The 14023-nt window shown below is 33.1% G+C and overlaps 1 protein-coding gene across 1 annotated transcript; it reads left to right on the top strand.

Moving 5' to 3' along the window:
* Positions 1-4149: 4149 nt before the first annotated feature.
* On the top strand, positions 4150-8705 carry HELRODRAFT_169354 (hypothetical protein; the record flags this gene model as incomplete). Its single annotated transcript, XM_009015180.1, has 11 exons — positions 4150-4298; positions 4726-4847; positions 5404-5553; positions 5793-5946; positions 6107-6305; positions 6363-6431; positions 7104-7237; positions 7358-7508; positions 7624-7748; positions 8109-8436; positions 8580-8705. The coding sequence occupies 11 exons, from the start codon at positions 4150-4152 to the stop codon at positions 8703-8705; spliced, it is 1707 nt and encodes a 568-aa protein (XP_009013428.1).
* Positions 8706-14023: the final 5318 nt, after the last annotated feature.

Below are 14023 nucleotides of genomic sequence, written 5' to 3'. Positions count from 1 at the left end.
CAAACATATTAACGCCAAACATTCGGTAGAATTTATAGAATATTGTAAAAATTATGGTCTATTACCAACATATATAAATGTATATACTCATGTATGTATATATATATATATATATATATATATATATATATATATATGTTGGTAGGAGACCATATTCTATACAGTTTTGTATGGATTCTATTATACTAATAGAATTCATACAATACAATATATATATATATATATATAATATACGTGTTTAACGGTTCGGCTTTCTTTAAATTTCACAAGATATACTAATCTTTTATAATATAGCAATGACATCGTTATATACGTGTGTGTACAGCATTACATATGTTTGTATATATATATATATATATATATATATATATATATATATATATATATATATTGCATTATATTTTCAACCAGAAGAGAAACGTTATGTATTTAAACCTATATTCAGAATATTCTGTTTTTTCAACTTCATATTAAAAGAAAATATTTTTATATGTTGTTTGCTAATTGTGGTCTTTTATACATTAGATTATAGTAATAAATGATCACTTCGTTTTTATTGTTAACTTTGTGTTACGATGGTCGAACCACGAATGAAACGCGTCCGTCGATCAAGTTGCATGATGAAGTCATATGTTTTTACTCTTATTTTGTTTAAACTAATAGTGTCATTGGAAAACTTGGAATAGTGTCATTTCAAAAACCTTGGACGTCTAAATGAGTTTTTTTGTCGTTACATATTTTAAAAACAAACATGAAATCTGGAAAGCCAGGTTTGGAGTTTGGGCAATAAACGTTAATCGAGGTAATAAGATAACTTTCCGTAGTGAGGTTTTATAGCTTGCAAATTATTTTTTTTTCATTTTATATTAATTTCGTGTAAATAGTAGATATGAGGTGTCTGGATCCGGTCTGGTCCAAGTATATGTCTAGGCCCGGACGATACAACAATAGGTAACACTGTTGAACCGCACATCCCTAATATGTTCTCTAATCCCTAATCAATTTGTTGTGCGTTTCTTTAGATATAAGAAACAACAAGTAAGAATGTTTATAACGTATTTATTTACGTAATACAAAATAAATAAAAACGTGTTCAGCAATTAGACAAAGAAAAGTTCGACCGTAAAATGTCGCAAGAAGAAGGGCTGTTGTCTTTGTGTTGAAGTAATATAGTAATTCGTCACATGCTTAGATTAGGGATGTGCGGTTCAACAATATTCCCCTACCAGATCATCAGCGCAAGCTGTTGATCGATGCTAATCAAGATATCGAGATGGGAGGTGAACTGTTCTTCCCGATCTTGTGGTTCTCCGGGGTGATGGAATGTTGGTGTCGATTTGGGTGTGCTTGTGTCGACGTAGATGTTTCTGTTGTTGGCATGTCCTCGTCCGTTGATGGAGATAGCGTTGACGTTTTTGTTGATGTTGATGTGTCGTTCGACGACGGAATTAATTTTGTTGAAGGTGTTGTAGAAGGTGGTGTCGGCGCTGTGGTCGGTGGCATGGGTGACGGTATTGATGGTGCCGGTGAGTATGCGGGTTTGAGGCGGTCTATTGCCACCGTGTCCCTATGCCCCTTTTTGTCAATGATGAAATATTTTGGGTGTCGTTCTACCACTGTGTAGAGTCCCTCGTATGGAGGTTGTAGTGGTGAGCGGTGAGCATCCGTACGAATAAAGACCTGTTCTGTAGTGAAGAGGTCTTTTGGAATGTAACTCACATTTGTACTTGTTCTTGGTTGTGTTGCTTTTAGGGTCTCCGCCCAGCATTCGAGTTTTAATGCATAAGTGTGTACATCGGTTGTTTCTGGCCGTAGGTTTGGAAAATCTCCGGGAAGGCAGAGTGTTGTGCCGTAAACAAGTTCTGCTGGTGACAACTTTAGGTCTTCCTTCTCCGTTACACGAATGCCTAATGGTGTCACTGGTAATACATTCGTCCATTTGTCTGAACCGTGAGCCATAAGTGAGGCCTTAAGCTGTCTATGCAATCGTTCCACCATACCGTTGGCTCCCCCCAGCATTCGAGTTTTAATGCATAAGTGTGTACATTGGTTGTCTCTGGCCGTAGGTTTGGAAAATCTCCGGGAAGGCGGAGTGTTGTGCCGTAAACAAGTTCTGCTGGTGACAACTTTAGGTCTTCCTTCTCCGTTACACGAATGCCTAATAGTGTCACTGGTAATACATCCGTCCATTTGTCTGAACCGTGAGCCATAAGTGAGGCCTTAAGCAGTCTATGCAATCGTTCCACCATACCGTTGGCTGTTGGGTGGTAGGCGGTGGTGTGAATATGTTTAATGTTTAGTAACTGGGTGAATCTCTTGAAAGAAAAAGATGTGAACTGGCTGCCTCTGTTGTAATGGTTTCTGGGACTTCATACAACGAAATCCAGTTTGAAAATAATTTATCTACAATTGTTTCCGTTAGAGTATTTTTGATGGGGATTACTACTGGCCATCTGGTGAAACGATCGACACACGTTAAAATGTGTGTGTGTCTATCTGATGAAGACATTGGTCCGACTAAATCGATGTGTACATGCTGAAACCTGCTGCTAGGTAGAGAGAATTCTGCTGGACGTGAAGCTGTATGTCGATGTACTTTGCTGCGTTGACATTGCAGACACTCTCTGCACCAGTTACGGATGTCTTTATCAATGTGTGGCTAAACATACCTGGCTCTAATTAATTTCGATGTTGCTTTCGCTTCTGGATGTGACAGGGAATGGAAATTCAGAAAAACTGATTTCTGCATGCTTGTTGGAACTAGAAGACGAGGGGTGCCTAACGAGGTGTCGACGACGATATTGTTTTCTGAGTTGTTGACTGGAATTATGCTGATTTTTAGTGAGTCTGTGTTGTCAAGGAGTGTTGCATCATCCTCCTGTTCTTTCGACATCTCCTCCAGGTTAATTGCTTTTGGCGTTATCGTGGCTACCTCTGTACGTGATAGCGCATCAGCCACAACGTTGTTTTTTCCTTTCACGTGTCGAATGTCTTGTGTGAACTGTGAGATGTAGTCCAGGTGTCTGATCTCTCTTGGTGTTAAACAAAAAGAAACGAATATTATTCTTTTTTTTCCGCTCACTGCTCTTTTGGTTCGGTGTTCTCATCATCTAACGCAACCGCAACAAATTGGTGACTCCGACGTGATCGAGGAAAAACAAGCAACGAGAGTTTCCACTCCAACGCAGATCTTTCTTCGATATAACAACACAGGATTAATCCCGGCAATGCAACCTCATCCATCACGTTCGCCAACACACGCTGCGACGATCTGGTGAGAAAGTATTGTCGGATTGAAAATCCTAGCGACTAAAAAGACTAATAAATAAAACACCACGAACTAAGGAGGTGATTTGTGCGGGCTTTATAAGAAACTGCGATAACTATTCTGATAGGTATTCGGGCTGCTGATGAGTCCCCGGTAGGGACGAAACACGTGTCCAGCCTATCCAAACGAATACTATTTTTTTCTTTTCCCGCTCACCGCTCTTCTGGTTCGGTGTTCTCATCATCTAACGCAACCGCAACAACACCGAGGTCGCCATTCCTTCTTTGACTCTTACACCCATTTTGGATCCGTATATACCATACATCAGGGGGATGCCTGTCGAGCACGACGATCTCAAATCAGCTTGGCTATACGAACACCAGAAAAAGATAGTAAATATGCAAATGCATGAAATAAATCGATTAAAAAATAATTAAAATGGATAAAATAAATGAATAAAAATTTATAAATAAACTAAAAATGTGAAATTTGTAAAATTTGCTAAGTTTGATAAATAAGTTAGTTATGAAATGAATGTGAATGAGATCTGACTCTAAAACGCACTGAAAAGGTCTGCGTTCAAAGGCCTCTATTGGTATTCTTAGTACGATATGTATGTCTTATCCTACGTGTATACGCCAAGCCATACAACAAACAATGGCCCTACTCGTGGATATAAATAAATATATAATCCATAGTCCTACTTACTTTTAATCGTTGCTAGTAGCAACAGATGCTGTTTTTTGCGTTCGTCTATTATTCTTTATAACATAAAGTTTATATTATTTTCAGTTTTCAAAAGTTAGACTTTGAAACCGTAAAACTAAACTTTGGCTGAAATAATTTGTTTTTTTTTATTATAGTTAAATATTTTTATTTAAATGAAAAATAAAAGCAAAGGCGGTAAAGGTAAAGATAAGAAAAAAGATGAAAAAAAAATTGTTGGACCTCCTGCCCCGGTTGAAATCAACGAAAATCATAAAGAATTCTATATTGCACAAATTATTGATTTAGAAGAACGAGTTGTCACGTCAGTTTTACAATTTTAATTAATGATTGTTTCGTTATTCATTAAGATTAAATAAACTATAGTATAAAATAAATATAAAGATTATAAACTTATTCTAAAAATCTAAAAAATATAACATTTGAATTTGAATTAATATTAATTCATTAATTCATTAATCAAATGATCAAATCAATCTAATCTTCTGCAATAGTAACCCATTGTAATGTCATTGGCTGACTAGATTATTAGTGCATAGTAGAGCAATGATGATTGTGTTTGTAACAAGGCGTCAAAGTATTTTACTTCTTTATTGTTTTCTGACTAAGTGATAGAAAAAAAATTGTGAAAATACTATGTTTGTTTTAGAACTGTTATCGTCTTTTTGATTTACAATGCAAGTTTATTTCAAAAGATTATAATTTTTTAATTTTATAAATTTTGTTTCAAGATTACAAAAAAAGTGTGACGAGCTGGAAATAAAAAATGCGGAGTATCAAGTGAAGCTGGACCGCATGATAGATGACCAAAATGATATTGTATCTTTCATTGAGAAAAAGCTGGCTAGAAAAAGTATTTTATGTTTTAACTTTGAAAATATAAAATCAACATTACTTAACACACTGGCTCATATCCAGCCTTTTTTTGGGATAAGATATGAAAATAATTTTTTTTTTCAATGCAGATTTTTATCATATTTATTTTATAACAAGGGTTCATTAAATTAATTTATTCAAGTTAGATTTAATGTATTTTTAAAATTAGTGCTTTCTATGTATTTTTTATGACTTATGACTTATTTCTTAAAATACACAAAATATTTATACTATCTACATGAAAGCATGTGCTAGCAAGGCCGTTATTTGTTGTCTGCAGCTGCCTGAAAGTTGAAATGTGTGCTTTGAAACTATTAGGCAGCCTACAAAATCACTTGCAGACAGTATATAAAATAAATGTATCTGCAACTTGTTGCATGATATATTTACTTTAAATTAGAACCAACCAATTAAATTCAATCACCAGCTTTATGATTTTTTAAAATTTTTATCCATACATTTGTTTTCATGTCTTAACCAATCGTGTCTGGCATTATTTGTAAATATCAATATTTTTTTTCATTGGAATCTAGTTGAAGAGATTAAAGAGATGAAAGCGAATTGCATTAGAATTCAGGAAGCTAAATCAGAAGAGCAAAAATTATATGATGAACAAATATCTGCTATCACAGAGGAGCAAAAACAAGTAGAAGAAAGTTTCACAGCTGAAAATCAAATGCTCAGTCAGTTTTTATAGCAGAAATTGTTCAAATTGCTTTCATCTCAATCAGCAGCTTCATTATAAAGCTTGACGTTGATCGTAATTTATGTAATAAATTTATTTCATTTGATAATTCTATTAAGCTCGATAACATGTCTTTTTGTTCAAATGTGCTCTTTGTTGGCATGCTTAATTTGTTTCTATCACTTTTTTTATTTATTTCTGGAACCAAATGATATCAGCAAATTTTTAAATTTAAAGCCGCAAAAATTGCACAATTGGAAGAATTTCAACAAAATCGTGAGAGCCTTTACAACAACATAAAGAAACTTGAAATGGACTTATTTGCACAGCAATCTGAGCACAAGGATGCCCGATACATACTTGACAAACAACATAGAATCGAAAAAGACAAGTATGCTTTGATATTTTCCACTATATTTTGTGGTAAACTTTTTTTGAATGAAAATTTTACAAAATTTTTAAACAAGGATACAATTGTTTTTAAAAATAAAATGATGTGACGCTTTCAACGCAATCAAAAATCTAACACCATAATTTTGTGCTTTGGACAGGTTGAAACAAGAAATGATTGAACAAGTAAAGATTGTGGCGAATGAATTCAAGAAACAATCGAAGGCGCAACTCTCAGAGACAACAAAGCGTACCATCAGGGAGACAGTTGCAATCCACAATCAACTCATTCGAATGTCGGAGAAGACAGCAGAACTGATTGAAGAAAATGAACAGCTTAAACAGAAATGTTCTCAACAAGTTAAATAATGTTTTCGACAAATTTAAACATTTTATAATACAACTTTTTTTTGACAGAAAAGAGAAATTGCAATTCTTGAAGAATCTGAAAAAAAATTGATAAGAAAAAATGTTTGCAACCACCACGTTAGTAACTTTGAGTTTTTGTCAGTATTTTCAAATTTATTTAACACCATTGAAGGCCAGAATTTTTAAATTAATTAGTTCATCACCATTGTCATAGTTTAATAGCCAGTTTGGTCTGGAGAAAAAGTACAAAACTTAGTCTTCAGAAGTTTTTAAGTTGACTAGCCGTAGGTTTGGAGTATTTTTTCTAATTGCTGTATGAAATTTCCAAGGGTATATTAGTTTCCCCCCCCCCTAAAAAAAAGTATTAAAAAACGAAGCGTGAGTAAATGGCTTATGGCTTTTCTTGTTATTAAAATGGTTGCTTTGCTGTGAGGTTCAAAACTCGAGCGAGCCAGGAACTATGGGAATTTGTGGTCGAAGCTGTTTGGCAGGGCTATTATATTTTTCACAATAGAAGGGTGGCTATTATCTATTACAACTTTGGCTGTTTATTAAAATAAATTTTTCGTCAGAATACTTTTACAGTAAAAATATTTTTAAAATTTTTAATTTCATCATTCAAATTTTATATTCATTTCATTTTGGCATCCATTATATTTTTTGTAATCAAGTTGAAAAGCTACATTTAATCTTCCTGGTTCATAATATAATTGCAATTTAACTAAACACATTTCCTATTTATAACCTGCGATAGTCCAATCCTTGTAGATGCTTTTTAATTTTGTTCAGACTTTGACTCTATTGAAAGCAAAATGTCAGACTCTTGGCGATTCATTAACAAGGGGTGTAATAGAAACAAGAGATAAACTGGAAGAATTGATTGCTGAACGGAGAATCCTTATCATGGATTTGAAACAAGCGAGGTCAATGGAACTTTTAAGCTCTTAATTGTTCAATTTTTCAAATCATTTTCAAAGCTTGATTACAATTCAATTGATCCATTCAATAGCGATGGTTTATAAAACGAATTTTACAACTATCAGAAGTTCCTTAGTGGAAACATATGTAAAAAATAAAGAGCAGAATGAACTGCGCGAAAGACTGAAAGAAGAAGTACGAGAAAAGACCATCTTGAAATTCGAATTGGAGAAACTCATTGACCTAAGTGCTGTTGCAATTGAAAACGTCATCAAAGTAAGATTTTTTATCAATTTAATTTAATATGGTACGGTGAAAATATAAAATGAAAAAATAATAGGGAAGATTGAAATTCTTTATTTTTAAATTATACGTTACGTCATGTTGAAAGAACTGTAATCGTTTCAAATCAGCCAATGAACATGGAGAATTGCGAAATAGTTACAACCAACTACTCATTGAAAAGGGAGCAGCTGCTTCAGGTTCTCTTGTTACTCTTGAACTCACCGAAATCAAGTTCCGATTTTAAAAACAGCACAATGAAGACATCCCAAAGATCGTTTGATAGTTTCTCCAGCAGTGGCTATCATAACAATCACATTGAAAATGTTGCTTTTTCAAAGTTTAACTACCGAACAGCTAACTTCAGCCGCAGAACCGAATTTGAATCTACTATGTATGTTGAAGTTAATAAATTAACACACACAACAATATCCACTTTTTAAATTTGGAATGTCCAGCGGCAAATTCAATTAATCAATTAATGTCAGCGTTGGAATTATTTGTTAAAATGATTGTGATATATCAAAAACTATCGCTTGAAACAATTTTAATGCGAGTGATCTTTGAAGCACAGCATATGTTTAACCCCACCAGGTCAAGCCGGCAACTTTCGGAATCTCGTCCAGCCTCTTCTTTAAAAATGCAGCTGTCACAATCACTTGCTGCGTCGCACTATCAGTTTAAAAAGAATCAACAGCGTTTTATGGAAAACATTCCTCTGTATAAACCAGGATACTTGGGTTTGATTCCTAGTCAGGATTTCATTGAAATTGAACGTGAGAAAAAAATTAATGCGAGCATGGAACGGAAACGACAGCAATCACATTCAGCTCCTTTGAAAACTAAAGATTTAGAAGGAAAGTGTCAGTTTGTGTCCAAAGCATCCTCCATTCGATCGAAACCACCCAACTTTCCACCCAAAGTATGCGATCATTCTTATATCTTTCTTATGTGCAATTCATCATTCATTAGCATGAAATAATGCTGCGACATACTTATGAGACATTTTGTAAAACTAATTTAAAGTTAAAAGCTACGTAACCGCATGAATACTGTTATCAACAGGTTATTGCATTGGCGCAGCAACTGGTTACAAAAATGCCAATAAAAGGAATGAAGTTGCATCCGAGTCTCCCTGACGAGAAGGCAGTCATTTCCTCCGCTGCATCTGATCAGATGTGGCTCAGTTGATTGCTCTAATAATTTGAATATTTCATTCATTTATCAAACCGACTGAAAACGTTGACAAAAAGATCTTAATTGTAAGATTGTGCTTTCTTCTTTCTGTTTGTAAAGCATTGACATCTTGTTCAAGCCACAAATGACTTCTGATGAGTTCGTTGGTATGCTGAACATGATGTTAGAAACAAAGATCGCATGCTTGAATAATTAAAATTTCATTTCTATATATTCAAATTTTTTTCGAGTTATACAACTTGCTAAGCGCTTGGCTTCGATTATTTATACAGGATATTCATGTTTTGTTTGTTTAAACAAAATCTTTTATATGTTCACGGAGTTTTACAATGACTAACAAGTTTAAATAAATATTAACGTTTCCCCACTTCAATTGCAACGCTTCGTAACAATTAAATGTTTATGTTTCTAAAATAGTTTTCTTGTTTAATAAAATAATCATAATATTTACTTATTTTTATAACTGTCTACTTCATATACTCAGAATATAGCAATATACGCTAATACTTTGAACAAGCTTAAATGTGCGGACAACAAACTGCTTAAGAAAAAATTGTATATTTGTGATTGTGGAAATTCCGATTGCTAAAATTAGCGTGTTTTTAATGAGTATTTATTATATATATATATATATATATGTGTGTGTGTGTGTGTGTGTGTGTGGTGTGTGTGTGTGTGTGTGTGTGTGTGCGTGCGTGTGTAAACAAAATAAACTCGATTAATTGATTGATTGTGCGTGCGTGTTTGTGAAGGGTGAAATGATGCAAATTTTTAGCTTTTAAAACTCCGTCCAGTCTTTATAAAATTATCTATGACCAACCGACGTAACTTAACTCCCGAGCAAGAAAGTCAACATCAAATGTTGCATCTTTTCCGTAATGCCCAAATATAATACTCTAGTTGAACAAATAACCCAACTAACAGAGCAAAATAAACTGTGGAATAGCAGATTAAAGCAGAAATATTGAAAAGCTCAACCGTAAACTTTCAAAAGCTAAAAATTCGGTAGATTTTATCAAATATTGCATATGTGTATATATATATATATAACATTTAATAACATTTACCGAATTTTTAGCTTTTGAAAGTTTACGATTGAGCTTTTCAATATTTCTAAAATTAATTTTGTAATTATTATCCAATTTATAAAAATTAATTAAAATTTTTTTTAGTCTTCATTATTGCAGCTCTGACATACGCAGAACCACTTACAATTACATATATATTATCTATAATTAATGTTAGAAATATTGAAAAACTCAATAGTATACTTTCAAAATCTAGAAATTCGGTATATTTTATCATATTGCATCAATTATGGTCTCCTTCCAGTCCATATATATGTGTGCAAAGAAAAAACTTCAAATTCATCTACCAATTTTGAAGCGAACGATTTTGCTACATTCTTTTATGACAAAATTAAAAATGTACGAGAATCGATGGTGTATGATGAGAAGTTTAATCATTCATCTGGTGTCTGCTGCAGCAACCTGTTTTCAGTTTTTCCTGTTTATGACGAAAGCGAAATTGTTGAAGCAGTTTTGAACTCTCCATCTAAAACATGTTCACTGGATGTTCCTTCACACTTTTCCAAAAAATATGTGGGATTGTTTTCAAAATATTTGACTGATCTTATAAACTTATGTTTACGTACTGGGAGTTTCCGGCTATGTTAAAGCATGCTACAATTTCTCCTCTTTTGAAAAAGGAAAAATTAGACAATTCTGATCTTAATAATTATAGACCGGTTTCAAATCTGTCGTTCTTGTCAAAATTAATTGAAAGATTAGTTTCTAAGGAGCTTATGAAACACTTAGATAAAAACAATTTGTTACCGGTATATCAGTCAGGCTATAGAAGACATCATTCTACCGAAACTGCTTTGTTGCATGTGTTATCTAAGTTGCATGAAAATATAAACAACAGTATACCATCTCTTCTAGGATTCTTAGATATGAGTTCGACATTTGACTGTGTTGACTATTGCATTCTTCTGAAACGTCTTAATCATAGATTTGGAATAACTGACTCTGTCGAACAATGGTTTCGGTCGTACTTAACAAACAGAACTCAACAGTTAATCTACAAGAATAAGACCTCTTCGGTTCAAACGATAAGATTTGGTGTTCCACAGGGCTCGGTTCTCTGACCGATCTTGTTTATTCTTTACACCTCTGAAATTATTGAGACAATTGGATTACATGGTTTAGAGTGCCATGCATTTGCAGATGATATTCAGCTACTCGCCTCAGAATCCTATAGCAACTTTCATCTTGCAGTTGATCGTTTTGTTAAATGTTTGGTCGAGATCGAGAAATGGATGGCAAATAATCGTCTTAAGCTCAATCAAAGTAAGACGCAAATTCTTCTGGTTGGAACTTGGCAACAGCTGTCTAGAATTAAAATTAATTCAGTTATCATTGAGGGCTCAAATATAAACTTCATTCCCAAAGCTACAAACTTGGGTGTCATTTTTGATTCTAGACTGGCAATGACTGAACATATCAAGTTTTTATCTGGTACTGCGACCCTACAACTGCGAAAATTATAAATAATCCGCAAAAGCTTAACCAAAGATGTTATTCAAAGTTTAGTGCATTCGTTTATTCATTCTAGACTGGATTACTGCAACAGCCTATTTTATGGTTTGCCTGAAAAATCGTTATCTGTGCTTCAGTCAATTCAGAATCGGGCAGCTAAGATTGTGGTTGGTGCGAAAAAGTTTGACCATGTCACCCCGATATTCAGAGAACTGCACTGGTTGATGGTCAAAAAAAAAATTTTGTTCAAAATATCAACAATCATGTTCAAATGTATAAAGGGAATGGCGCCAGTTTATTTGAAAGAAATGCATGCACCGAAAAACTGTCTTTTAAAAATGTCTGCTTAAGGTCTGATGATAGCAACTTGTTATGTGTGCCCCAAACCAACTTGAAAATGGCTGAGAGAAGTTTTTCAGTATGTGGACCAGCCGTTTGGAATAGTCTACCAAGTCATCTAAGACAGCCCGAACTGACAGAAAAATTGTTCAAGAAATTTTTGAAATCATTTTTGTTTTCATTATAAGATTTTCAGATTTGGTTTATCGTAGCAATTCAAATGTTTTTCAAATGTTATATATATATATATAAATAAATAAATAAATATATATATATATACAATTCTCATTATTTTGAACCAAATTCTTGTAATCTTTATTTATTTTATTAACGTTAGATTAATATACAGTTTTTCAATTCATTCTCGAGTGTATAGGACATATTACGATTTTTCAATCATTTTCAGCACTTTTTGCAGTTTATATAGAGAATTTGTATAACCGAGTACTTGTTGCAGTTTATATAGGGAATCTATATAATCCAGGCCTTTGTTTCTGTTATTTGCATCTATCGTTATTATTGACTTTGTTAATTTTACTATCTTCTTTATTAGTTGATATGATTTCTTTGTTCTGGCTAATTTCTTTGGTAATTAATTTATTGCTTTGGTGTTGTGTTTTATTTCTTTGACGGCACTTTGGTCGATAGATTTTTAATGGATTCCTTAATAGCATAAATTGATTCCTGTCTTTTATAATGGTATTTGTTTTCCAGCTGCTGCTTTCGAACTGATTCCCCTGTACAAACTGGTCTGTTTCATTCATTGCCTTAAAACTCTTGATATGCCTTCCATGCCTTATATTTAACTCATTTTTTCCTCTGTACTTCTTCTGTTATCCAATCCCTGATACTATGGAACATATTCCAAAACTAACTTGTTTATCGCTTTAATGAAAAAAATCCCAGCCGTGCTGTACGCATACTGCTTCAAGTGCTTTTGCCGGATTCAATTTCTATAAATATAATTGTGCTTGGTTGTATTTTTTAAGTAATTGAACCTATTACGTTTGTCCTTAATATGATCTGGCTGCTCCTATTTTAACTTGAGTTTTATAATTCAATTTTTACTGGTTAAAAAGTGCTCTTCAACAGCTACATCCTGGATTATCATTTGATGGAATAGCTAAATCTTGAATATGGCTTCCATTTAACAGATGAAGCTTATAGAGAAATTCATTAGCGCTATATATATTTGTATGAAAATTTTCAGGAAAACGTAATTAGCTTCCTCCTTTAAAAGACAGCACACATCTTATCCGTTCTATACTTATAATTTTATTTTTATTGTTCCATACCTTGCATGTTGTTACTTTCTTTGGGCTGGCAGAGTTCGATTTACAAAATAAAAAAAACATCGAAGAACTAGTTACGCAAGTCAATATTGTCATCAATTCTTTTATTTTAAATCTTCTAATGATATTTTTGTGAAAAGAGGTTCTCCATCATCTATTGTCACAACTGTTGTAATCTTGAAACTCCTAACAACATCAATATGTTTCTCAATATTTGAAGACTTAATTGCGCTGTTGTTTGCTGTGTTGCGTCCCACGGCTTTGAAAAATAGGAACACATCGAGTGAATTTCTTTTAGAACCTAATTCAAAATTTGGAATAACATAATAATTGATATTTAAGCAGTTTTTTGTTATTAATTATCTTTTTTATCGTCCATACAGCTTACTGGTTCATTTTATTATTGTAGTTTTCGAATGAAAAGTATGCCCTCCTGTGGTTTGCTCGCACCAATCCATGCTTAATTTAATCTTTTATTATTAATTTTGTGTTGCAATGTTGTGTCGCTGCTAGAAGTTTTCTACGTTGAAAATAATTTAATGGTTGAAAATCCCAGTAAGATATTTTTAATGAACTATACAATCATCATCAGTTATGTTTAAATGCACCCCACCTTCTGCAACTGAGTTTGTTTAATTTATAATGTTCCATAATTTTACTTAGGCTAGCAATGGAAGAAAGCCTAAATAACAAAAAAACAAACAACAAGCAAAGAAACAAACCATTGAACAAGCAAATAAACCGTTGAACAAGCACAGAAACAGACAAACAAACCATTAAACAGCACAACAAGCGCACGATCTCCATTGTATTTTGTTAGGTAGGTACATTTGTTGTGAAACAGGTGAAGCAAATACGCGCCTGTCCTAATACAAAAGGAATATGCGCCGAAGTTGCATTACAGAAATAAATTCATAAATACTACATACACATACACACTCACACATGCATGCATAATTACATGCGTGAACAATTAAATAAATTTTCATTTACACGTAATAATAAAGACTTATGATATATATCCATACTGGCATATAAGACTATACAATCGTGTAAATAGGTATTAATAATGAATAGTAATTAAATCTGCAATATATATATATATATATATATATATATATATATATATACATTTATTTAT

Source organism: Helobdella robusta (genome assembly GCF_000326865.2).
Source record: "Helobdella robusta unplaced genomic scaffold HELROscaffold_15, whole genome shotgun sequence".
Lineage (NCBI taxonomy): Eukaryota > Metazoa > Annelida > Clitellata > Rhynchobdellida > Glossiphoniidae > Helobdella > Helobdella robusta.
The sequence above is the reverse complement of the archived record's forward strand: the minus strand, read 5'-3'. Positions and strand labels throughout refer to the sequence as shown.